General features: G+C 36.3%; 1 protein-coding gene across 1 annotated transcript in view; it reads left to right on the top strand.

Annotated features, from left to right (window-relative positions):
• Nucleotides 1–27,500, top strand: part of LRMDA (leucine rich melanocyte differentiation associated) — a 608,495-nt gene that overhangs the window by 156,457 nt on the left and 424,538 nt on the right. Inside the window, exons 3-4 of the mRNA XM_053692887.1 lie at nt 9,790–9,916; nt 19,462–19,601. Of these exons, the coding sequence (XP_053548862.1) occupies nt 9,790–9,916; nt 19,462–19,601 (267 nt within the window). The remainder of the gene's footprint in view (nt 1–9,789; nt 9,917–19,461; nt 19,602–27,500) is intronic.

The following is a 27,500-nucleotide window of genomic DNA, read 5'->3' as shown; positions in this document are numbered from 1 at the left end:
ATTTTAGTATGATGAAGGGAGGACGTGGAACAAACACACTTTTTTTACACAAAAAGCAGGCAAAATAAATATTGAATGTATATTGTAATGTTATTTTATATTCTTTAATTAAACATTTTTGAGGAGATGATTAAATATAAGCTTAAAGGGACAGTCTACACCAGAATTTTTATTGTTTTAAAAGATAGATAATCCCTTTATTACCCATTCCCCAGTTTTGCATAACCAACACAGTTATATTAATATACTTTTAACCTCTGTGATTATCTTGTATCTAAGCCTCTGCAAACTGCCCCTTTATTTCAGTTATTTTGACAGACTTGCAGTTTAGCCAATCAGTGCCTGCTCCCAGATAACTTCACGTGCACGAGCACAGTGTTATCTATATGAAATACATGAACTAACACCCTCTAGTGGTGAAAAACTGTTAAAATGCATTCTGAAAAGAGGTGGCCTTCAAGGTCTAAGAAATTAGCATATGAACCTCCTAGGTTAAGCTTTCAACTAAGAATACCAAGAGAACAAAGCAAAATTGGTGATAAAAGTAAATTGGAAAATTGTTTAAAATTACATGCTCTATCCGAATCATGAAAGTTTATTTTTGCTTAGACTGTCCCTTTAATGTCCCTCTTTTGAATTTTTAAATGTTGGGAGTTATGAAACTGTGTTTTGTTCCAAGCTGTCTAAAAAGGTCAAAAAGCTAAATCTGTAACCTACAAAATGCTGCAAATCAGCTGGTTTATGCAATTTGCAGCATAAATTGTCCTCTCACTGCGAGAATCGGGCAAAACACAATTTTACACAAATATATAAGGTCCCTTTAACGGATTCTGTACATATCATCAGTTTTTAACCCACATTAATAGTTACTGTAATAATAATGAGGCGCAGATAATCTATCTATTATTAGGGAATAAAGATTTGAAAGAGCACAGTTTGTGAAACATATAGGTTTGTTGTGATTATAGTTCAACTATTTCAGTTGTTTTAGCAAATTAAAGATTGCACTGTAATTTTAGGGTATTTGATCATTTCTGTATATTTCTTTTTTTAACTATAGATAGAGATTCAGACAGCTTTATTTTATAACACGTGTCTTCCTATGCACGCTAAATGAGAGATTGAATTATTCGTCATGACACATTTTGTCACATTTTGATCATTCTCACCATGTCTTAAATTTCTAGTAGTTTCTCTTAATCTGATTAATTTAATATCTTGATATTGATATTATCATTATAGGTAATAGATTATAGATGATAGATAATGGATATATCATGTACTGTTGGGTCATATTATATACAAATGGGTGAAATTTAATGTACAGATTTATTAAGCCAATGTAACTGTTGTTGTACAATATCTGATAATTAAATGTGCCCAGTCAGTTTTGACCATCCTAGTCGTCTCAGACACAAATTGTAGATACATTATTAAGATGGGAGGAAAGAGTAGTGAATATAAAATGTGCCCTTTACAGTGGAGTCTCTGAAAAGATGGGGGCATTGTCTTTACATTACCTCCCAGGAGCCCAAGGTTAACCAGGGGCCAGGCAGTTAGAAGAAAGAGTCTATGTGGGATCAGACCCTGTGCCAAGATATCAGCCCTGCCAAGAACTTCAGTCACATTCCTACCAACCAGAAACCTCTACTGATCCAAAGTCATTAATCAAATAGGAGAGCTGTCTTGACCCAAGCAACTTCCCTTTGAAGTGTGGTGTCCTCTACAGCAGAGAGGGAATAATTTGCTGCCTGATTCAATGAGCCATCAGTGGAGCAAACAGACCTAATGACATGTGAGAATATTAACCTCCCAGCACCGAGAGCTGTGAAACCTGCCTGGCAGTCTATAACTCACCCGTCACACCCAGCTTCGTTCTTCCATCCTTGTCTATCCCCTTCACTCACATTTTAAACCTGGGGACAGGGAGAAAGGCCCCACATCCAGCAAAACTAATTATCTACTGTCGCAGAGCTCAGCAAAAGGCAATGGTGAGCTTCAGCGGCCGTCAGACATTCTGAAATTGAGCAAGGCTAAAATATGCTGTGCTGGTAGAAGTGTGTGTCTGCATGGCAGCAGTCTGACAGACATCTTATTGATGCTGGCTACAGTGATGAGGTGCACAAAGGAACCTGTGACTCCATCCTCAGGATCACTCCCTTAAATGCTGGGCAAGCATATCATAGGTTACATGGGAAAGTGTCCAACTCCTGTCCTTAAGAGCTTGCAATCTATTTTGCGTTTATCACTGAGTTCATGAAAAAATAACTTTCAAGACGAGGTATTGATTTTTTTTTACAAACATTACATGAAGTTAGTTATCTATGCCTTGTACAATTGGTGTTACTCTTGCCATTTAAGGCATTTTAACTTATGTACATCAAATTCAATAATCCATAAACACGAAAAATCAGAATCCCAGATCTTCAAATGCCTTTTGTATCTACTTTAAACTTTACCCAAATCCAATCTGCATTTCTGATTGAAAAAAAGCAATAGTATAAAAATCAAATGTTTTATCATAATTTGTAATATCTGTTCTTAATTGGCCACTGCAAAGGAGATACAATAAATATGCTCAACAGACTGTTCAAGTGGTATGTCCCTGGACTGCAATATAACACAAGCTTTGCTAAAAACGACAGTGTAAATGGTTTTGAAGCATTGATTTTGTATGTAGATCTTTTTGCAATATTTTCTGATCTACTGCTGATATATGCTATGCATGAATACATGTTAAAGGGATATGAAACAATGTTATTTAAAAATAAGCAAAACTATAAATTTTTACAAAAATACACCCATTTATGCAAAGAAAAATCTAGTGTACAATATCCCTTTAAGGTCCCCATATCCCATATATACTACAGTTGCTAGCAAAGCCTTTGTGAAATATACAATATATGAGTGCAGTCTCAGTGGAGCAAAAACAAACAAAAAACCTTATAGCAATGCCATAAAGATGGGTAAGGTTGTTGGTCATGTTTAACCAGTGATATAAAACTCAAATAGTGACCCTCCTATTTCTCTCTGTTTTTTTTGGTTGTGGACCTCTTTGGTCGACCAGCCTCACACTTTAGTGTAACAGTTTCTTTGTATTGTTTTTTTTATTGGATGAAATCACCTCGGTATCTTCCACTGTGGAACACTTGCCCTGTTTCATACTCACATCCCCCCTACCCTTGCCTGCTAATGAGGCCATTGCTTGAGCCAAAGGCAGTGATGTTCTCAAATTAGCCATGACAGGGAGCTTGATCATAATTATCTTAACGAGGATAGGGTTAATTACAGTGGAAACAACAATGTAGTTTCTGCTTGTGTCAGGAGGACGGGAATACATAGTGATGGTTTGTCATTTCTACAGTGGCTTTGGTGGCTACGGTGCAGATTTCTGAAGACCGTGATCGGTACATTAGCCTGGATGTGATTCTGTGTTTATAGGTCCTTAATACAGGATCAGGAAATGTGACAAAGGTGGTGTAACTGATACAGTGAACAGGAGTTTGGAATCACAATCATGGATATATTAAAGGGACATTAAAGTCATATTTGTATATGAATAGTAACGATTAGGCACTAAATAGTAAACAATCTGCATGCAAATAAAATGTTTATATACATTTAACTCTCTACTTTTTATAGTAAATGTGTATTTTTTTGCATTAATGGGACACACCCCTTTAGAAGCCTCTTGGATTTTGTTTATCATCTCTGTTTTATTGTGGCCACTTAGTGACAGATCACTGTGTAATGTGTTGTTGGTTTGGCTTTTGGATACTGCAGGATGCACTTAGTGGTAAAGCTACAGTTTTCTTAGTTAAATAACAGTTCAAATAAGCATAATTATACTTAAAGGGACAGTATACACTCATTTTCATATAACTGCATGTAATAGACACTACTATAAAGAATAAGATGCACAGATACTGATATAAAAATCCAGTATAAAACTGTTTAAAAACTTACTTAGAAGCTCTCAGATTAGCTCTGTTGTAAAGGTAGCTGGAAAGCCCACTGCAAGTGGGAAATAAGACACCCCCCTTCTTCTGCATATGAAAAGACCCTTTACACAAACAGGAGCAAGCTGGAGTAGGTAGCTGACGGTATTCTCATAAAACTTTGGGGCTTGGTTAGGAGTCTGAAAATCAGAGCAATGTTATTTAAAAATAAGCAAAACTATACATTTAAAAAACCAAAAAACTTTATGGGCTATATAAATAGATCATCTACAAAACATTTATGCAAAGAAAAAATGAGTGTATAATGTCCCTTTAATTATTCCAGTTACTAATGTCAAACTTCTAACATTCCATATTTTGTTCAACTAAATAATACAGGAATACAGGGAAAAAGTATTTATTTCACATAAAGCTCATCGAAAAATTCCTACCCAGAACTATCTTATAAATTCTGCCATCACCAAATTATTTTGATGTAAAAAAATAAATAAAAAATTGGAATAAGAATTGTTCATAAGATTTGTAAATTTATAAACAATATTCTGCCAGTTATGTCAATTTGAAAGATTTTTTTTTTTTTTAATACTTCTACAATCATTATTTTTGTTTCGGTTTCCTAAGTAGCCCCATTGTGCATTCTGATACCTACTTTTTTTTTGGTCTCGTAAACACAATACTGGTGATACTATACGTGTCTCATCATCTCCACCCTCCCTCGTCAGTGAATTTAACTGATTAAATCACCAAGTGCACAAGGGCACAGTATGTTCATGACATGAAAACAACAATTAATAAGTAACCCCCTGAGAAATGCCACTGACTGTTAAACGAGCAGCTAATAACATTACAGAGCAAAATATTATCCAAACCAAACAGGTGTAAAAAGTAAAACCAGTCTCAATTTCCCTTCACCGCATGTTAACCCATTGACTGCCATAGCTAATTCAACAATAAGATATTATTTAGATTAGCAAATTATACAAATGACAGAGAAATAAAATATAACATGAAACATGTAACGGATTAAATTGCAATCACAAAGCTCCTAAACTGGAAACTGCTTTGTGTGTTTTGTTTTTTTTTCACCCCACAAATTCAGCTCCAGAGCAGCAATGCACTACTGTGAGCTAGCTGAACACATCTGTTACCCAATGGGAAGAGACATACTGTATGTGTGTAGCCACCAATCACCTCCTTGTGCTCCTAAGTCTACCTAAGTATGCTTTACAGCAACGGACACTAAGAGAATGAAGTCAATGTCATAATAGGAGTAAATGAGAAGGGACATGAAACCCAACATTTTCTTGCATGATTCAGATAGAGAATTCAATTTTAAAGAAGTTTCCAATTTACTGTTCAGATTTGCTGCGTTCTCTTGTTATTCTTTGTTAAAGGGACATCTGGAACACTAGATGGCAGCACTATTTCCTGTCATGTAGTCTTGCTAATGTATAACATTGTTGCAAAACAGCTGCCCTATAGTACGGCAGACACATGCACACTCCTGAGCTTAGCTTCCTGCTTTTTAAGAAAGGATAACAAGAAAATGAAGCAAATTTGACAATAGAAGTAAATTGGAAAGTTGTTTCAAATTGTATGTTCTACCTGAATCATGAAAGAGAACAAAATTGGGTTTTATGCCCCTTTAAAGAGTCTCATAGAATTGCATCCCCGGTCTGATTCATGGGCATTTCATTTTTAAAATTTGTATCAAAGTTTTGTAATATTCATTTTTTAAAGTAGCCAATAAGACATTGTGCAAATGAGGCTTTTATAGCACATGGATTTTGATGTCAGAAAATAAAAGACGGCTACTATAGCGCATCTTCCTATATGGATTGTTTGCTTAATGAATCCTCATGACAACCTATGCATATCCCAGGCATTCTTGCTTACTGTAGCTGTGCTTCTCCATCTCTATGGGAAGTCTATTGCATGACCCCCTTTATGTAAAGAACGGCTTCAGCAAATTGCTCATGATCCTCCTACCCCACAGCGTGAGAGCATGACCTCTTGTTCTGGTGTTGCTCTTTCACAGTCAGCTTTATTAAAAGGATATAATTATGTAATAGCAACCAGCATTTTATTATTGCAGAGACTTTAACATGTAAACATGTATTTAACCCCTACAAATAGCTTAAACACATAGATATGAACAGAACACTACCAGCTATTGGAGGCTACGTGCATATGCTGCTGCTGTTTAGCTCACCTGCCATGTCCTGATCAGTAACCGCTCTTGAGCTGACTTTAATTATGTGTTTAAGGGGCATCAAAGTCAAAATACACTATCATTATTCAGATAAAACATGAAATTTACGTGTCTTGGTATAATTTGTTTTAAAAACATACCTAGGTTTGCTCAATACACTACTGGGAGCTAGCTGGTGATTGGTGGCTACGCACATTTCCCTCTTGTCAATGGCTCACCAGATGTGTTCAGCTAGAACCCATTAGTGTGTTGCTGCTCTGGAGCTGACTTAATCTATGTGTTTACCCCTTTGTATGGATTAAACACAAAGTTCTATACAAACAACAATGCAAGAATAAAATGCTCCAACACATTAGAGTGCTAAACAATTACTCACAATCACTGTACTTTTGCATAATTGTGTCCCTTTAAACCATTAATTAATTTAAATATTTTTATCATATTATCTTTCTCTTTAAAACTTTTCTTTTTGGCACGAAGTATTTCATCATAAGCTTGATTTATTTTACAAGTAAAATGTATGTATTTTGATTGTGGCATCTCTGTATTGATTCATTGCTACCCACAATGCTTTGCTGGACCTTAGCACTCAGTTATTTAAGGCAGAAGACCTGCTCAGTAGTATTTGCCGTAACCAACTAAGTGCGTGTCACAGACTGTGCTACTGAGCCTTCCAACTGTCACTGTGATTTATGCCTTGCCTTCAACATGTAGGAATATGTGTTATTGACCAAACATGATGTGCTACCTACCCCTGGAGGACCCTGTATGAGCTCAGAAATGCGAACCAATGGACACCCATAGACATCTTAACACTGCGCTCCATCCATCTCATAATGGGTTAAGCTCCAGTGTAAAGCCTCCACTCCTATGTTGTATTTATTGTTTTTGTATGGAAGTAGGCAGAAATAGGTTGGCTGATATTTGCTCAGGCATGAATGATGGATAGCATCTTAAATTTGTGCCCAGGCAATGAAGGTGAACTATGACAGCCTTATTTATCTTGGGAATAGAGGTTGGGGCCTGGAAAGAGTAGGTGCCGGAGATAGCCGACATTGACAAATACACTACAGGTCCGAAGTGGAGACGTGGGCATGGAGGATAGTCTGTTTTACTCACTGACCCTCAGTGCACCCTACCCTGCCATTTATTTCAGGAAGTGATGTTAGGGAAAAAATCTTTATCACAGACATAAACTTAACAAAAACTGTAATGCTTAAATTTTCCAGTACAAGACGTGTCCTGAAGTTCCCAACTACTTTCGGGTTCATTTAATCAGTATGAAAAGCTTAGAACCAATTCACAGCATATTACTAAGCTGTATTTTACAACTAATTTGCTAATAAATATGACATTTTCCTTTGCTATAGTATCTCATGCCCTGCATTATCTATCCATAACATGTATGGATAAATGCAGTAGATTAAGGTATAATAAACTCAATGTTTAATATTCCTGTAAAATATTTTAGTAAGGAAGGTAATGCAACATTGCAATATACAATCATTATTTATTTTGCTTACTTTTGCTGTAAAATACCTTAATAAGTGTGACTTGCCTACTTCATTCAGAGAGAATGGAGAAACTCCATTATATATAAGTATGGTGAAATTTACTTGCAACATTATACACACTGATTTAGGGTTGCACCGATGCCATTTTTGTATGACTGAGTACAAGTACCGATACTTCAAATACTCGCCGATTCCAATTACCGATACTTTTTTAATGTCATGTGACAGTTTACCAAGCACAATACAGACTAATTATTTAAGATTCCTTTTTTATAATTATAAAGGACTGTAATTCAAAAGACATTATGAAATAATAAAAAAGTTCACTGAACATGTTTATAAATAAAAAATATTACAATAAAATATTACATTTAAAAGGGTGATGCAATTGGGTTGTAGGACTGTTATATAACATCAATCTGATATTTGTATGGAGGTTCGACTCTAAGTTGAACAGTCTTTCACTTTCCACACTACTGCATGGGGAAGAAATATATTTTTGGGCCATTTTAGCCAGAGCTGGAAATCTGTTTATTAACTGCCCAGTACTTCAGGGGTTTGTCTGAACGAGGTACTGTGATCTCTCCTACAATAATACAAATAACAGCAATTTGTATTGGCAGAACAGTAGTAAACAATTTTTAGTTTAGTCTTCACTCCAGTTTAAAATGAAATGGGAACATGCAGTTTGAAAAAACGCCACAAGATAACATATGGGTAGGAAGTGGAGGTATCGGTTTAAGTATCGGTGCATTTGCACAAATACAGGTACTCATGCAAATACTTGGTATAGGTACCAATACCGATACTAGTATCGGTATCGGTGCATCCCTACACTGATTAGTTAGTTCAGATCACATGCTCATTTACATCTGTCCCTAATTAACTACAGCAAAGGAACTCATGAACATGGATTCCACCAGATTTTTAAAGTTCAATATGTCTGAACTGCTTTTGATTTGTAAATCATTGTAAATTGCACCAACAACATGACAGCTTTATTTATTTTTATTTTACAGTGCAGTGCTTAATTGCTGATAAATGCTATGTGTTTAATGTCCCTTTAATATCTATGGAGCATAATCTCAAATGCATGTTTCTAGATCGTTGTAGATAATGCATGATTCTACATTTGCATATTAACTGCCCAGTACTTCAGGGGTTTGTCTGAACGAGGTACTGTGATCTCTCCTACAATAATACAAATAACAGCAATTTGTATTGGCAGAACAGTAGTAAACAATTTTTAGTTTAGTCTTCACTCCAGTTTAAAATGAAATGGGAACATGCAGTTTGAAAAAACGCCACAAGATAACATATGGGTAGGAAGTGGAGGTATCGATTTAAGTATCGGTGCATTTGCACGAATACAGGTACTCATGCAAATACTTGGTATAGGTACCAATACCGATACTAGTATCGGTATCGGTGCATCCCTACACTGATTAGTTAGTTCAGATCACATGCTCATTTACATCTGTCCCTAATTAACTACAGCAAAGGAACTCATGAACATGGATTCCACCAGATTTTTAAAGTTCAATATGTCTGAACTGCTTTTGATTTGTAAATCATTGTAAATTGCACCAACAACATGACAGCTTTATTTATTTTTATTTTACAGTGCAGTGCTTAATTGCTGATAAATGCTATGTGTTTAATGTCCCTTTAATATCTATGGAGCATAATCTCAAATGCATGTTTCTAGATCGTTGTAGATATGCATGATTCTACATTTGCATAAAAATAATGTTTTCAATTGTTAATACCTATGATATCTTGTTCATGCACAACATTGAAACATGCATTCCCCAGATGTGGATAAGGGTTTTTGGCAAAATTAATACTCCGTTCCCATTGTTAACTTTCCAATTGTGGTTACCCCCTCCCTATATCTCTATATTTTATTCATATTTGTGCCTTTTCATCTCCCTTCTTCGCTTAGGACTTCCTTTGCCTTCCCTTTCCCATATATAGTGCACTACGAGGGCATATTTTTGGGGCAAGAGTACAACCAAGATGAATATATGTATATATCATATAATTATTCCAAAATAAAACATGATTACTTCATTCAATACTATTATTTTGTGTGTCATTGCAGATCGCTAGATGGACTTGAGGGTTTTAAGTGTCTGGAGGAATTGATACTGGACAACAACCTGTTGGAAGATAAAGTTTTGCTGCCACCATTACTGAAGCTGCACACCTTAACTCTCAATAAGAACCAGATATCCTTTCAAGTAGATATAAAACTATTTATCAGGATTTTTTACCTCTTTTCTGTTGTGGACCTCCTATGCACTCTAGTGAAGCCTATCTTTCTATCTATCTATGCACACACACACACACACATATATATATATATATATATATATATATATAATGTATTGTACATATTATAAACTGTATTGCAAATTATCTACATAAAATATTTTACAAGCATTTAGTAAACTTTCCATTTTTTACATTAAACTCAACACTCTGTAAACTATTTAGTGAAGGGAAATAAAACAATGTTGTAGTAATATTCTTAATTTGCCTGCTTTTGTTGTAAAATACTTCTGATGTTGTGTTTGTTTTTCTTCCTCTGAAGAGGCTGGAGTGTCTCCATCATACATTAAGTATGATGACATTTGCAGGGATTGGTTATCTTAGACCACATACTCATTTAAATATCTTCCTTATTGGCAACAGCACAGCAAGGGACTCTGGGAACATGGATTCTGTCATGCTTTTCAATAGTTATTGCTTTGCAAAACTTTGTAAATTGTGCTAACAAAGTGATAGTTTTAAAGGGCCAGTAAATACAGTATAATTGAATAACTGATGCATATGCAATACAAAACAATGTAATAACACTTAATTTGAATTGCAGTAGAATATTTTCTGGTGAATTTTCACAGTTAATCCAATTTTCCATGCTTTTGTGTCATGTGACAACCATGAGCCAATCACAAAATGCATGTAAATATATACTGTGTAATTTTCTGTATACTCAGTAGGAACTGCAGAATCACTAAGGGGTCTATTTATCAACCCCTTCAGCAGGCTTCGCATGCCTACAACTCCAGGTTCTCACAAAAGAAGCTGCATTCTGTATTTAACAAGATGCGGTCATTAGACCGCTGCTTCCCTAACCTTTCGCCACCTCTAAGGTGGCAAATTTCAATCTCCCCGGTCTCGTCCAACCGGGGAGATTAACAGCTCCTACCCGCACGTGATTGGCTGTGCGCAGGCAGGGGGCGGTGTTACACGAGAGAGCAAAATAGGGTTCATGTACAATGCTGAATTCCGGCAGTGGAATTCAGCCCGCATGAGGTGAGCTGCGGCAGACAGGGACGCGTATGTGTGCCCCTGTACGCCGCAGCTTGATAAATCGACCACTAAATGTACATATAAAAAGAATATGCACATTTTAATAATGGTAGTATATTGGAAAGAAAGCTTTTAAAATTTCATGCTCTATCTGAATCATGAAACTTTGTTTTTTTATGTAAGTGGCCCTTTAAAAGAGTTTAAAACATTTATTTTGCAATGTCGTGCTTCATTTATGATTTATGTTATGGGTATAATAATGTCCCTTTAAGTTTTCTGAATAATAACTACAAATGAAAAACTTTTTTTTCCCCTTAATAGCTCTCATGTGTTGGTTTGCAATTATCTGTTGAGGTGCATTAATCTAAAAGCAATGTGATACATTTCAGAGCCACAAACATCAATTAAGAATATAACTAGGAGAAAATCAGAGAAATTAGATTGCAGTGCCAAAAGTGATTTGGAAGTCAAAATTACACTTTCTTTATGTACCCATTGTTGAAAGTTAGCTTCCATTAGAGCATACCTAGATAGGCTCAGAAGCAGGTACATGTCTTTGCCAGGTGTTATTTGAAAAGCTATTGACCTGTGCATTAAAGGGACAGTATACTGTAAAATAGTTTTTCCCTTAATGTGTTTATAATTGCTTTTTTTACCAACTGCAGAGTAAAAAATGTATGAAAATTAGCTTTTTAAGGTTTATTTCTGTATATTAAAGCTCTGATTTTGTGTTTTGAAGCCACAGCCTAATAAAATAGGTTGAGCTTGTAGGTATAATCAGATCTCATTACTTTATCACATTGTGCACATATACCTGCTTCTTTATCTTATATCTGTCCTTAAAACAATCACCAATACTTTGAGAGAACAATGGAAAATCAACATTTTATTACCTTATCTCTGCTTTATCACACTGGGAGTGTAATTTCTTCTGCTGGCTGTGTTTACAAAGCTTATCTATAGCTGGTACGCGCGGCCACAAACTTTCAGAATAGGTGGGGATACCACATGCTAAATTAACAATTTCAAATGCTAATATATGGGTAAAGGAGCTACTTGTAAACAATTTAATACACTCCAGCAGGTAAAGTGGATCATTGGGAACAAATTAAAGGGGAGAAATTTTTTTAGTTAACTGTCCCTTTAAGTCAGTCTGCTTTTCATCTGGATTATTATTTCTGCTGACTTCTGTGTATGACCTTCTGCTGCCTCTTGACCTACCTTTAGATCACAGCTCTGTCTATGTCTGAATACCCATGCATGACGCTGCTTGCTCTGGCCTGATTTTTGGTAACTGCTTTACTCTTACATTGCTGAGTACCTGTTTATGACCTCCTATTATTATTATTATCAGGTATTTGTAGAGCGCCAACAGATTCCACAGCGCTGTAAACATAGTCGGTGTACAGGATAGCTTTTGTAGGGGTCAAGTGGGTAGAGGGCCCTGCCGAGAGTTTCACTGTTGTAGTCGGCTCTTATGAAGCGATCTGTAAACAGCTGGGCCCATAGGCTTACAATCTAAGGGGTTCAAGGCTCCTACTGCCTCCTTTCCTCCCTTTGGCTCCAAAACTTCTTATATCTGAAATTCAGTGTGTAACCCTGCATGGTGAATTGTTTTTTTTTAAAACTGTCTGCAACAGTTTGCTCTAGATGTACCTCATGCTCCAGCTATCTTGTTTTTTGCATGTACCCCAATGAACTTGTGTAACCTAATTGCTACAGCCTTGCATTACCTCTTGTTACAGGTACCTTCTTTGCCATGTACTAGACCAAGCTTGTGTATCCAGATGGCTTATGACTTGCAGTACATCTTGTTCCAACTACCTTGATTGCAATATAAACTGAGCTTGTATAAGCAGATGTAGTACCACTTGTACCTTGTAGTACCACTTAGATTCAGAAACATATTACTAGCTGCAGCTGAGTGTTAGTCTATTTTCATGCACATCATTTTGAAACGGTTGACATTTCAACAGTAAACAGATTAGAATAGTAATATAACAGGATCGCATAAGGTGTTTCTCTTGCTAGAACCATTTACAAAGTACAATTTTAATGGCCAGTTCTAAATAAATGTGTAATTAAATTATTAGTGTAATGAATGGGGAAGCTGCTTGTTTTACTGGTCAGTGACATTGCAGAATAATAGTCAAACCTTAAATTCCAGGCAATTTTCCTGTGAATGAAGAATTTTTAAAGAGAATCTTAAACGTATGTTTCATTCTGTGTAAGTGCAGTTATATCTCTCTTAAGAACATCGGACAAGGGGCCTATGTCTCTTTGTCATATCACTGTAGAATTTGTCAATCTTACAGGTGTTTGAATTTGTTGCAGTCTATAATTTATTTTTTTTCCGGTTTATATACTTGAAAAACCTCTTAGTGTTTGTCTTGCAATTCTTTGCAATTAGCTTTTCATTATAACTAATTCGATTGCACTTTAGCATGTTTTGCTATATTCCTACTATACTTAAAAGAACGGATCCCTTCCCTGCTCCATTTATTCTCTTTGTTTCTTTCTAATTTCCCATACTTTTATTATTTGTTTTTATTTTTTTTATTTTGCCCCATTTGGATTTATTTTACTTTTATATACACATTGTACATGCTGAGATGTATATTTACTCAGCAAACTATTATTAGTACAATTTTTTTTTTTAAATCTGCACAGGAAGAGCATGTTTGTTCACAGCGTATCTCTAAGGACAAAGAGACCATTGGTTACTAAAAACAAATCCCACACTTTTTATTGGTTGACAGTGATACACCCCATAAACATAAAATAAGCAAAACTAATGCTATTGCTGCCGCACTGGAACAAGACAAAACTATTACTTTTGAAATGATTTTATTTAGATGTAACAAAGACAAAACTATTAGTTTAATGTATCTTAAATACATAGAGATGCACCTTAGTGCTCAACATGGGCCTAAGTGAAAGCATTGATGATTGTCTCTAAACAGTAAGTGGCACATTTAGATAAGGATTTGCAAATGAGGCAAATTGTATTTACAAGTGACACGCTTGTAACAGCTTGTGAGTTGTTTTCTTTGTATCTTGAAAATATTTATTTTTATATTTTCCGGTCTGTTGGTATCTGCCCTCTTGTGGCAGAAAAAGAATATGCAACTCATTATTTCCAGAGCTAAAGTCTGCAAAGTCAGAAACAGCTGTTTGAGGCTGTTTTCCACTGAAATCTCACACTGGTATCAAATGAATCTAAATCTGTTCTAGACCAACTGTTTCTTTTTAATGCATCTTGATATTATGCAGTTGACTAAGAATGTGTTTACAGGAATTCCACAAAGAGTTATATACAAGCGATCGTGCAATACTAAAATTCTCTTAACACCTTAGAGCATTTTTGACTAGTATGTCCCTTTAAATGAGAATATACAATAAAAAAAAATAATATTCTAAAGATCTAAAGTTTAACTATGTGACTTTTTCCTTGTAAAACAAAATTACTTCAGTTAGACAGAATGGGTTTAGTGAATCAGATCATGAATGTTGCTATTTGGTGCATTATTACTGACAATGGTGTGAAGAAACCAAAGACGATGGAACGTTTATGCCTGTGCCAGTGCTGCAGATATATACACCTGTGTTGCACAGTGAAAAACAGAATTCAGATCACTGATTTTTCACGGACAAAATATATACAGGTCTCAACAAACCCAGGAGCCAGAGCCACTGGCTCCTAGAATTTTACCCGTGGCTCCTATCTTTTTGGCTTATTCTCCATAGACCTGTATTCAAAAAACACTGTCTGGCTCCTAAAAGTAGGGCTGTCTCCTTAATATACTTACTGGCTCCTAAATTTTTTTTTTTTTTAAATATCTTTTTATTGTTGTCAGGTAAAGCAATACACATTTTCATACCATATTCACATGTCAATCAGAAAAGTTTTTTACATTAACAGAGTGGTACATAATAGATTCTAAGTATTGAAAGCATGGCATGTTTCTTGAATACATACATTCTGATTTCTTCACAAGTAACATTTTTTGTTTCCCAGTCTGTGTGCTTGCATTTCCCCAACTTAACCATTTTCCGTTATCTGTTCAAGTTTAAAACTAATTCTTAACCCTACTAACCTAACTTATTAACCAAACTAACCTAACCTATATTTATCAGTTATGAGGCTCGACGGTGGCAAAAAAAAAAAAAAAAAAAAAAAAAGGGGGGGGGGGGGGGGGGGAAATGAAATAGTAGAAGGAAGATGGGGGAAATCAGCGGGTTATGAAGTAGCTTTCAGAAAAGGGAAGACAAGAAGAGGGGCAAGGGGGGGAGGGGGGAAGATCTACATCCCATATTGAGCTATTGTCGCTTAGAATAGGTGTTCCCATTCCCCCCTCAACCCAGCCTCCATAAATATTGCTGAGTCTTTAAATGGTATCAAAATCTGTCTTTGGATCTCTAGTTCGAAAGTGAGTATAAGTCTGCGCCATTTACGTAGGAATAGACCTAGCCTATTCTGGACATCCATCCTAACATCCATCTGCTCTGTGAATATTTGTGTTCTAAGTAGGTTCCTAAAGCTCTGGAAGGAAGGACTCTTTCTTACCGTCCAGTTTTTTAAAATGCACTTTCTGGCTAACAATATTACTAGACTCAGCACTGCATCTTGTTGCTTATGCTGTGTGTCCCATTGTAAGAATATGATGGCTTCCGGATTTAGTGTAAGGCGTATCTGCAAGGATTGATTAATCCAGTATTGTATTTTACCCCAATATTGCCTGACTGACGGGCATTCCCACATATAATGCAAGAGAGTATGGCTCCTAATTTTTTAACAGATTTTGTCAACCCCTGATTAATGTTATACATATAAATTGGATTTAAATGATGATATGTGCCTTGCATATTCCTGACACTGGGAAATAATCTAAACTTGATCATTTCTAAGAGCCCCCAAATATAATTAAAATATCATCATACACCTGCTTACTTTCTTTATAGACAGTATAGTATAGGTTGAAATGAGTCATATTGGTCACCTATCCACACGTGTATCTTAGTTTCACAATTTAATCTATCTGCTGTAGAGTCTAAATTAATCTGACTAAAATAATATGTGAAATATATGATATACTTTAAAAAAGACATATATTACGATTATTTTGAAAGTTGTCTTTTATTAAAGAGACAGTAAAGTCAAAATTAAAGTTTTATGATTATGTAGATCATGCAATTTTAAACAACTTTCTAATTTACTTCTTTTAGGAAATTTGCTAAATTTTCTTGGTATCCTTTGTTGATAAGTAGACTTAGGAGCACCAATGCACTGCTGGAAATAAGCTGAGCACATCGGATGAACGGATGACACATATGTGCATAGCCACCAATCCCCAGCTAGCTCCTAGCAGTGCATTGCTGCTCCTGAGACTACCTAGGTATGCTTTTCAACAAAGGATAACAAAAGAACAAAGCAAATTAGACAAGTAAATTGTAAAGATGTTTAAAGTTGCATGCTCTATCTGAATCATGAATTTGGACTTCACTGTCCCTTTGAGTGTTGCTTTTATTGAAGCTGAGGAATAAAAATTGTTGATAAATATTTCACTTACAAGCAGGAATGTAGCTTTTACTTTTATCTAGAATCATAATTTTTTCATCAACAACCTCAGAATCTGCAGAAAACATCACTAAATGTTTCCATGGTTATAGAGATTGTTACCTTTGTATTGGAACAAAGGCGCACAGTTGTCAAAATTAAACTTCCATGGCTCAGACAGAGCAAGAAATTTAAAGATGGTTTTTTTTTTCAAATTTACCTTTGTTATAAAATTTACTTCATTCTTCTTGAACAGACTATGTAAATATGCTCAGGAGTGTGTGCATCTCTTGAGCACTATATGACAGAGGTATTTGTAACAATGTTTATAATAATGTTATGCATTGTTATACTTTGCTGCCATATAGTGCCTTTTGAATCATGAAAACTTAAAGGGGCATGAAATCCAACATTTGTCTTCCATGATTTTGTCAGAGCATACATTGTAAACAACTTTCCAATTTACTTCTATTATATAATTTGCTTCCTTCTTTTGCTATCCTTTGCTGAAAGGTTTATCTAGGAAAGCTCAGGAGCAGCAAAGAACCTAGGTTCTAGCTGCTGATTGGTGGCTGATTGGTGGTTGCATGTGTTTAGTTAGAAACCAGTAGTGCATTGCTGCTCCTTCAACAAAGCATACCAAGAGATTGAAGCAAATTTGATAATATAAGTAAACTGGAAAGTCGTTTAAAATTATATGTTCTACCTAAATCAGGAAAGAAAAAAATGGGTTTCATGTCCCTTTAATTTTGACTTGAATGTCCCTTTAATTAATAACACATTTGGAGAGTTTAGCACTGGGAATTAATCATGATATAGGGCTACCTCTTACAATGTGTTGCTTCCTATAAATCCTGCTGCCCTAGGCACAGGTCTAGCTGTATCAAATACACTCCTAAAAAGGAATATATTGTATTATATTAAATTCTCTGGGATAGGGGTTATATTTTCTGAATTGCCATGATCTTTGCAGTTTATCATATTTACAGCTGACTTTTGTATTCTTTGTTGAAACTTGATGCCTTCCCACTAGAGCATATTTATATAGGCTTGGAGAGTGCACGTGTTTGGATGCTGCTCTTTAATATGTATGTTAACAGTTTTTTTAGTACAGTGACCCTTTAGGTAAACAGGAAGCTCTCTAGACTAATTGCGGTAAGTGGAAAAATACATACAATTGCTTGAAAAGAAAGCCAAATAAATCATAAATGGGCATTTTATTTTTTATTATACTTAAAGGGACAGTATACACTCATTTTCATATAATTGCATGCAATAGACACTACTATAAGGAATAAGATGCCCAGATACTGATATAAAAATCCAGTATAAAACTGTTTAAAAACTTACTTAGAAGCTCTCAGTTTAGCTCTGTTGAAAAGGTAGCTGGAAAGCCCACTGCAAGTGGGAAATAAGACACTCCCCCCTCCCCATTCTTTTGCATATGAAAAGACCCTTTACACAAACAGGAGCAAGCTGGAGTAGGTAGCTGACGGTATTCTCATAAAACTTTGGGGCTTGGTTAGGAGTCTGAAAATCAGAGCAATGTTATTTAAAAATAAGCATAACTATACATTTAAAAAACAACAACAACTTTATGGGCTATATAAATAGATCATCTACAAAACATTTATGCAAAGAAAAAATGAGTGTATAATGTCCCTTTAAAGTGAATGTAAATTTACCTTGATGCTGATCCAGTATATCATTCTTGGTTGAAAATCAGTATGACTTTCATTCATCAATTGTTATAACTTTTAGTGTAAATCGAGTTATCGCCGTTATAAATCAATTTCTGTCAGTCCACAAATTCAACCCCTTTTTTTTTATTCTGTCTCTATCACGTGTTTCGATTATCCAATTGAAAATCTGTCCGTTAGGCGGCCGTCACTCCGCGTCACCCGCCTCCTCTATCATCTGCGCATGCGCTATTGTTTTTTCTTTATATGGAATCCCTTGTACGCTCTTGGCATCATGTAGGAAATCACATACTAACAGATTATTGCATGTGTATTGGATAATGGTTTCGCAGATTTGCGCATGCGCAGTAGAGTGCAATCGCCGATTTGCGCTGGCGCAGTTGATCTGAGCATTGTGAACGTGATTTTGAGAGACTTATAGAGCGGACGGGACTGCTCTATACGTCACAGACCAGTGAAGCAGGAAATAGAGGTTGGGAGTCACCATCAAAACCGTAGGATTCGATAAATGTATATAAATTGAAAAATATAAAAGTAATAGAAAATAAAAATTAGCGATTAGATTATGGTAAGATTAAATATTGCATTGATGTCTTCAAAATCTTCAAACTTTACCTTCACTTTAATTTCTAGTTTAAAGGGAGATGAAACCCAAATTTTTCCTTTCATGATTCAGATAGGGCATACAGTCATACTTTCCAATTTAGCTGTGTTGTCGCATTTACTTTGCTCTCTTAGTTTCCTTTGTTGAAAAGCAGGCAGGTGTGGTCGGGAGCGGGCACATGTCTGGAATACAGTTTTACAAGAATGGGTTTAACAATGACATTCATAATGCAGGCACTATTGTCATCTATTGCTCAAGAGCATTCTTATATTTCTCCATACACAAACATGTTACCTAACAAAGGATACCATGAGAACAAAATACATTTGATAATAAAAGTAAATAGGAAACTTAAAAAGAAAAACGTGGGGTTTCATGTCTTTTTTTTCAATGACCCCTTGTAACAACTAGATACTGGATAGTGATGGATTTAGGACTTGCACTAGTGACTGATGTGCTTATGTATAAATAACAAAAGTGCCATTTTGTCCCCACTGTCAAAAAATAGTTTTGTTTTTTTTCACTTGTAAAAAATATGTGACATTTACTGTTTATAGCATTTTATTGTCATCTTCCTTAACTTCACCTCCTGATCACCTGACAGAGCTGGAGTCTCTCCTAGACACCTTGACAACTGCAGCGCCCTCCCTGGAATACCTCAGCCTGTTAGGGAACCAAGCTTGTCCCAATGAGCTTGTCAGCGCTGAGAATGATGAAGACGACTATCAGCGGTACAGGTGAGGACAACCCTATTTGTTTATGTTTGTTGTAGTGTAGATCTTCTCAACACCAATCCTTAAAGGACCAGTAAACTCATTATAATTGCATAATCAACAAATGCATAATAAAAATACAATGCAAAACACTGTAAATGTTTAACAAATTTCACAATTTCATTCTATTCTCCCCATATCATGTGACAACCAACAGCTAATCACAAAATGCCTATACATATCTACTTTGAACTCTTGCAAAGTAGGAGCAGGAGCTTCAGAAAGTGTGCATATAAAAAACACTGCACATGTTGATCATGGAAGCAAATTGGAAAGTCTCTTACAGCTGCATGCTCTGTCTGAATCAGGAAAGTTTAATTTTGACTTAAAGGGACAGTCTAGTCAAAATTAAACTTGTATGATTCAGAGCATCAATTTTAAACAACTTTCCAATTGACTTCTGTTTTCAAAGTTATTACATTGTATAATAAAGCTACAAATAATGTTGCAAAACACTGCTGTCATAGAGTACTAAAGATACGTGCACACTCCTGAGCTCATATGAGCCTACCTAGTTTTAGTCTTCAATAACAGATACCAAGAGAACAAAGAAAATTTGAAAACAGAAGTCAATTGGAAAGTTTTTGTAAAATTGCATATTCAATCTGAATCATGAAAATTTAATTTTGACCTTACTGTTCCTTTAAGTGTCCCTTTAACTGCAGCTTTATTATTGAAGTGCTGAATACAGAAGATTACGATTCAAAATGTCACAAGTCAAACTGTTTGCAGGGATTAGATGGATGTCCTGTGGAACAGAATATGAAGGCGCCACACAATCCAGGATTGTGAATAGCAGTTCCTGTCTGGCCAGCTATCTATCCCTTTGCTTATCTATCTGATTCCCCTTCACCGTCCACTGTTTTGCCGAGTTTGTATAGCAAGCGTGTTGGCATAGGTGACTGCGGGGCCTCCTCTCACACACCCCTTGAACCGGTTGTGCCGATTGGTGCTACCACTGGAAGGCGTTGGGAGTTTGCTGCCTCTGATTGGTGAGACGCATCCACGTGACCTGCCTGCGGTTATTGTCAATTGATTCTGTCGGGCGACTAAGAGGTCCCGACCTGCTGTTTCTGGCATCACGAGTGCTGCTTCTCATGTGAGTTTAAAATCGTCTGCTTGTGTATTTCCTAATACTTGACGATACTACTCTATGTGGCGCCTTCTTATTCTGTTCCACAGGACATCCATCTGACTTCATATTTTTTGCGAGAGCTGCCTTCAACTTGAACGATTCTGAATCATCGCCGCTATCTATAGCGCACCTCCATAGGGTGTTGTTAGCCCTATTTCTTATCAGGGTTAGGATTATCAGTACACACTCAATTTAAATAGCTGTGATAGAACGATGCATTCAAAGAAAAGATTAGTCTGAGAATAACATGTAGGTGTAGTTTTTAAAGTTTCATTAGCTGTTTAAATATTGACAAAATAAGTGTAAAGTTAGTGTCTATAAAACACTGGGAGCTGCCATGTTGTAACTTAGGTTACTTTCTTTGCTGTGGCCAATTAGGGACAGTTATAAATAAGTCACTAGAGTGTGCAGCCAATGGTTGTGCTGGATTTAACAGTGTTCTGCACTTCCATTTCTAACAGGAACTGAAAAGCTCACAATTTCAGAATGGAATTACAGGAAATGGGGACAAAATAAAGTTGTTTTTTGCATATACGATTTTTAATTTTTTACTACCATCTCAAAGTGTTTAATGTCCCTTTAAGTAGGGCCTTGCTATTCTTTAAAATCCATAGTTATTCATTCATCCAAATCCTGAGAATTAGAAGGCTCTGAGAAGTTTTGCTTTGGGAATGTATTTCTGTAATGTTTGCCGCCTGGAGCACATGAAGACATAACCAAGACCACATCAGTTGAACTGACGACGGTCTTCTAACTTCAAAGCTGGTGCTGTTGCACAAAGCTCTCCTCCAGGCCATGAAAGATGTGTTGCTTGTCTGGTACTTGCAGGAAGTCCTGTGATACAGCACAGGGCAGTATCTGGACCCAGCACTTACCTCCATGACTTTTTTATTAAGTTTATAAAGCAAGAGTAGGACCGTCTGTTAATGGAAGAGATGTAAGAAAACGATGCCCGTTGCAAACCCCTATGTGTTAAAGGGACGTATCAAATGAAAAGCATTTTCTACAAACTATAATTAGATCTATAAAGAAAAAAAAATGCAATATACAGCACTTTCTTTAAAAAAAAAAACTTACAAATTTATGGCATTTTTCTGTAACTGAAGAATCCTCTAGTTACAATAATGCCATTGGTGTACAGTCCCCCATTAAAGGGACATGAAACTCAACATTTTTATTTTATGATTCAAATAGAACATACAATTTAAAAAAAAATTCCAATGCACTTCTAAACTTTCATGATTTTCATATAATTTTAAATAACTTACCAATTTACTTTTATGATCTCATTTGCTTCACTCTCTTGGTATCCTTTGTTGAAGGAGTGGAAATTCATTACTGGGAGTTAGCTGATCACATCAGGTGAGCCAATAACAACAGGGATAAATAAGCAGCAACCAATCATCAGCTAGCTCCCAGCAGTGCTTTGCCGCTTATGGGCCTACCTAAGTATGCTTTTCAACAAATGATACCGAACAAAGCAAATTAGACAATAAAAGTAAATTGGAAAACTGTTTAAAATTGCATGTTCTATCTAAATCACGAGTTTCATTCTGACTTTACCGCCCTTTAAACCCCTGATATTGGAATTTGGAGTGTGTAGCATCACCAGCATTCACTCTCGTGAGCACAAAGCTTTCAGGCAATGCAAACACAACATCAACTTGTAATACCAGCACAATTTGCGTGGGCCGGCATTACTGAGTGGAGCGCAAATATCGGGCTTGCAAAAGCACACTTTTACCCTCCACTCGTAACCTAGGCCTATATTGTGTGTTGTTTATAGCATGCATTTCAGTTTATGTCTGTTAGACATTAAAGCTACCACTTTGCTTGCTTAAGACACGTGCACACTCCTAAACCTACTACAGTATGCTGTCATGGAAAGTAGCTATGTTCATTTTTACTATATTAGAGTTTAATGCAATAAATGTACCAAACTGAAACATGAGGGTTTTTTTTAATCTGCTGTCAAATTTCAGGGGTAGTTTAAACTCTACTGAGTAAATAAAATACTATTAAAGTAATTTTAGATCCATATAATATATATCCGCAATTTAGCTCTGTATTGAAATAGATCTGAATAAAAAAACATGTTTTAAAAGCTTTTAAATATGTCCTTTTAGCAACATTTGTATTGTTTTGCAATCCAGGGATATATCCCTTTAAAAGCCTCTTATCTTCCATGCAGAGCCATTTAATAATGGATATAAATGAGCTACTATGCTGATAAAGCAACCACTGTGTGGAATGTTTTGTGATTAAAAGCCAGCTTTCATGATACTGCTGGATCTTCTCAATTTTAAGAGTTAAAGGGACAGTCTAGTCAAAATTAAACTTTCATGATTCAGATAGGTGCATGTTATTTTCCAATTTACTTTTATCATCAAATTTCCTTTGTTCTCTTGGTATTCTTAGTTAAAATCTAAACCTAGGCAGGCTCATATGCTAATTTCTAAGCCCTTGAAGGCTGCCTCTTATCTGAATGCATTTGACAGTTTCTCACACCTAAAAGGCACTAGTTCATGTCTGTCATATACATAACATTGTGCTCGTGGAGTTACAAATGAGAGGGGCTGTCTGCAGAGGCTTAGATACAAGATAATCACAGAGGTTAATAGTGTATTAATATAACAATGTTGGTTATGCAAAACTAGGGAATGGGTAATAATGGGATTTATGTATCTTTTTAAACAATAAACATTCTGGATCAGACTGTCCCTTAGTGTTTGAAAAAGCATTCATATAAGAAAGAGTTTTATTTTTTATTTTTTACTATGCATAAGTTATTAGAAATAGGAATTTACTGTTAAGACATAATTTCCAATACCACACACTGAATATTAATGAAATGTTAATTAATATTATGTTTTGATTACTGCAAAAAAACAAAACAAAAACAAGTTATAAGTCAATAAACAATATTGACACAGATAAAACAATTAATTGTACATGGGAAGCCAACATTTTCTAATATGCACCTAAATGAGAATCCATTAAATATTATAACACTATTACATATATGGCAAATGTTAAGTAATAGCTGCTTATACTGAGAAAATAAGAAAGGCAGCATACATACTGCAGTACTCATTCTCATTGGTTGATAGTGACAACTCCCCCCTTGCAAGAACATCTTTTGAGAAATAGCATGTGATTGCCTTTTCTTCTTCTTCTTTTAACAAAACAAATGAATACATTTAGAAATAAACTCTGTTTGATGGAACAGAGAAAACAACACTTCCTTTCATGTCGCTTTAAGCTTTAAAACGCTGATCTGGGCACTATTGTGCCCTACATTATTATTAGTTTGTAGCCGTATACATTTCTGCCAGCGCACGCTGAATTTATAGCCGGGAATTCTGTCTTGGTTGTTTAATTATCATGAGATAAATCCATCAATGCTTGTTCTGTTCTCACAAATGACCTGACAATCAGTTAAGGGCTTTATTCTTACCAATACAGTCATTACACAGTAGATACAGTAGCAGCCGCATCATTGAAATGGGCAGCCAGTGACATTTAACAGCTCGTTTCAGTAACAATGTGTACACTCTGACATACAAGAATTCACCTAAACACCAATGAACCTTATTTAAGATTAATTGTTGTCTGGAGATGGCCTATGTGTTCTTTGGAATGTGTTCAGTCACTTTCACATAGGAAATGAATAACAGCATTACTGATACAAGATAGACACTTCAGCAGCTATTCACAGGAGCTTTACTTACTGCCCAATCCGTCAGCATAATCTGCCTCTCTTTAAGGTTTTGCAACAGTCCCTTAATGAACTGAGCTAGTTGGCAGCAGTGCCATACTCCATCTGCTTTTATATTTTAAATATTAGTACGATGCCAATGGGGCAAATATGAGTGGGAAGTGAAATAAGAAACAGAGTTCTGTATTACAAGGAGAGAATCTCATCAGCAGAACATATGTGAGTGCTGATGGGGTATTCGGTTCAGAGTTCTAGCACATACAGCTACCACTCCTGATCATGGAATGTTTTCAGGGCCGGCTAAAGATATTGCGCTGCCTGGGTCTGAAAATGAAATGCCGACCCCCAGTAGTAACATTACTGATTATCATTTCAACCTACTAGCCTGGTCACTGACCTTACTAAGCCTGCCTTCCTGCATGCAACCAATGCTTATGTACAATTGCACACTAAGTGGGAAGGAAGTTAGGGAAGAGATTTGCCCCCCGGTTCTGTGTCTTTGTGCATGATGAGGTTATGTTGCTGAGAGCCTGCAACTTTCCCCACAAAGACAGAGGAGAGAACAGAAGTGGTCTGGGTTTTACAATGACTGACTCAGTCACTGAAGTGCTGCCCCTTGTTAAGTTCTGCCTGGGTCTGTTGGACCCACTTGGTTCCATGGTTGAGCCGGCCCTGAATGTTTTTGATCAAAACGCGTTGTAGATTGTATTCTGGCTAGACATACACAGCCTGGGGTTCCTTTGGATTATAGGTAGCTCAAGAATACTACAATTTCTAAGTGTATCCTCTGCTGCAAGATCACAAACACATCTGTGCTCAATATAAAAAAAGAAACAACCAGAGAGAAAGAGTGGGAAACTAACACCAATCCTGAACAAAAAACTTGTATTTTATACAAAGTATACCCAAAGCCAGATGGCCGCATTCACAGTGCGATCCTGTAATACCAGATTCAAAGTCTAATTTCACTTAAGCGGTCAAAAGAGGTAATGTCAGTGATATCTAGACACAGTTCCCAATTTCTGTAGTCACGAAGACTGTAACAATCAATTCATTATGTAGTATAAACGGGTGTCTCACCACCCAGAGCAGAGTCCCAACACACTCACATAATACTGGGTAACATTCATTGCCGCTAGCAGTGTAAAGCCCTTCTCGTGTTACTCACTTGGCGCTTGTTCCTTTCGGCCTTCGGCGTCCTCTCCCCCTTCGCTCAGTGCCTCTCCGGTCCCGCCCTCCTCCTGGATACTTCCGCGGGTAGAGCCTATCAGGCACGAGCCGACATCCGTGTCGTCATGGGTGAACCGCCAATCCAAGCGCTCCAATATCGAGAATTGGAGAGTAACACAGGCTGCGTGTAGAAAATCCTCTTTATCCAGCTATAGTCTGGTCGCACTGGCTTAACGTGGTAGGGGTATACACATTGTAGGTCAGACAGGTGCTGGTGCTCAAACTGGCAATTGACAAAGTACCAGTGAATCAAAAAGAGCAAAACCAGCAAGTGTATAAAATAAAATGTAGCGTTTATTCCAAAACTTTAAAAGCAGGATCAGAGTGACATCCTATGAGATTGATTAACACCTCGGGGCTGGCAGGCTTACGCGTTTCGGCATTGCGCCGTAGTCATAGCATAGTTTGCCTGTCCCAGGTGTGCAATTTATACACAATTCCATTATTCTATTGGCTAAAAACTAAATAGATAGAGGGACATGTGGTTAAAACAAAACACGCCCACAAGGGTAACTGTCAAATAACCATGAGAGAACAAAGTGATTGATGTGTTACAGAAATAACATGATAAAGATACACAAATAGATTAATAGATTGATACGTGCATACTGGATTCATAAGTTAAGCGCACAGACAAATTCAGATACATATTAATGAGGACAGTCAACTAGGTATAGAAACGCACACATGTGTTAACTTGACATATATATAAACATATCTATATATCTTATATAGCCCCGAGGTGTTAATCAATCTCATAGGATGTCACTCTGATCCTGCTTTTAAAGTTTTGGAATAAACGCTACGTTTTATTTTATACACTTGCTGGTTTTGCTCTTTTTGATTCACAATATAAAAAAAGGCCACAGTTTATATAATGGTACCATATACCAACCCATGTAGGCAGCTGTCTGGAAATAAGTTACCCTAGGCAGCAGACTTTGTTGCATAATGGTAGATCTAATGATAATCATGTATGGTACAATCTGAGAATAAGAATGTTACGGCTAGATTACGAGTTTTGCTGTATGAGTAAAAAAGCAGCGTTAAGGCTCATAACGCTGCTTTTTTTACTACTGCTGCTATTACGAGTCTTGTAGGTACAGCTGTCCCGCACACTTTTTTGGCTGTACCGCAAATTAACTTACGCAATTTTCGTAAAGTCTTTTTTTCAATGGGACTTCCATAGCGCCGGTATTACAAGCTTTTTTTTTAGGCCAAAAAGTGAGCGGTACAGCCTATCCTGCAAGATTCGTAACGCATTCTAAAGTCAGTAGTTATGAGTTTTACACTACAAAGCTGAAGCATAAAACTCATAACTAAAGTGTTAAAAAGTTCACTAACACCCATAAACTACCTATTAACCCCTAAACTGAGGCCCTCCCGCATCACAAACACTAAAATACAATTATTAACCCCTAATCTGCCACTCCCAACATCGCTGCCATTATAATAAACATATTAACCCCTAAACCTCCGCACTCCCGCCTCACAAACACTAGGTAAATATTATTAACCCTTAATCTGCCGCCCCTAACATCGCTGCCACCTACCTGCATTTATTAATCCCTAATCTGCCGCCCCCAACGTCGCCGCCACTATACTAAAGTTATTAACCCCTAAACCTAAGTCTAAGCCTAACACCCAATAACTTAAATATAATGTAAATAAATCTAAATAAAACCTACTATTAATAATTAAATAATTCCTATTTGAAACTAAATACCTATAAAATAAACCCTAAGTTAGCTACAATATAACTAATAGTTACATTGTAGCT

This window comes from Bombina bombina, chromosome 9, assembly GCF_027579735.1.
Source record: "Bombina bombina isolate aBomBom1 chromosome 9, aBomBom1.pri, whole genome shotgun sequence".
NCBI lineage: Eukaryota > Metazoa > Chordata > Amphibia > Anura > Bombinatoridae > Bombina > Bombina bombina.
This window is presented reverse-complemented; position numbering and strand designations above follow the sequence as displayed.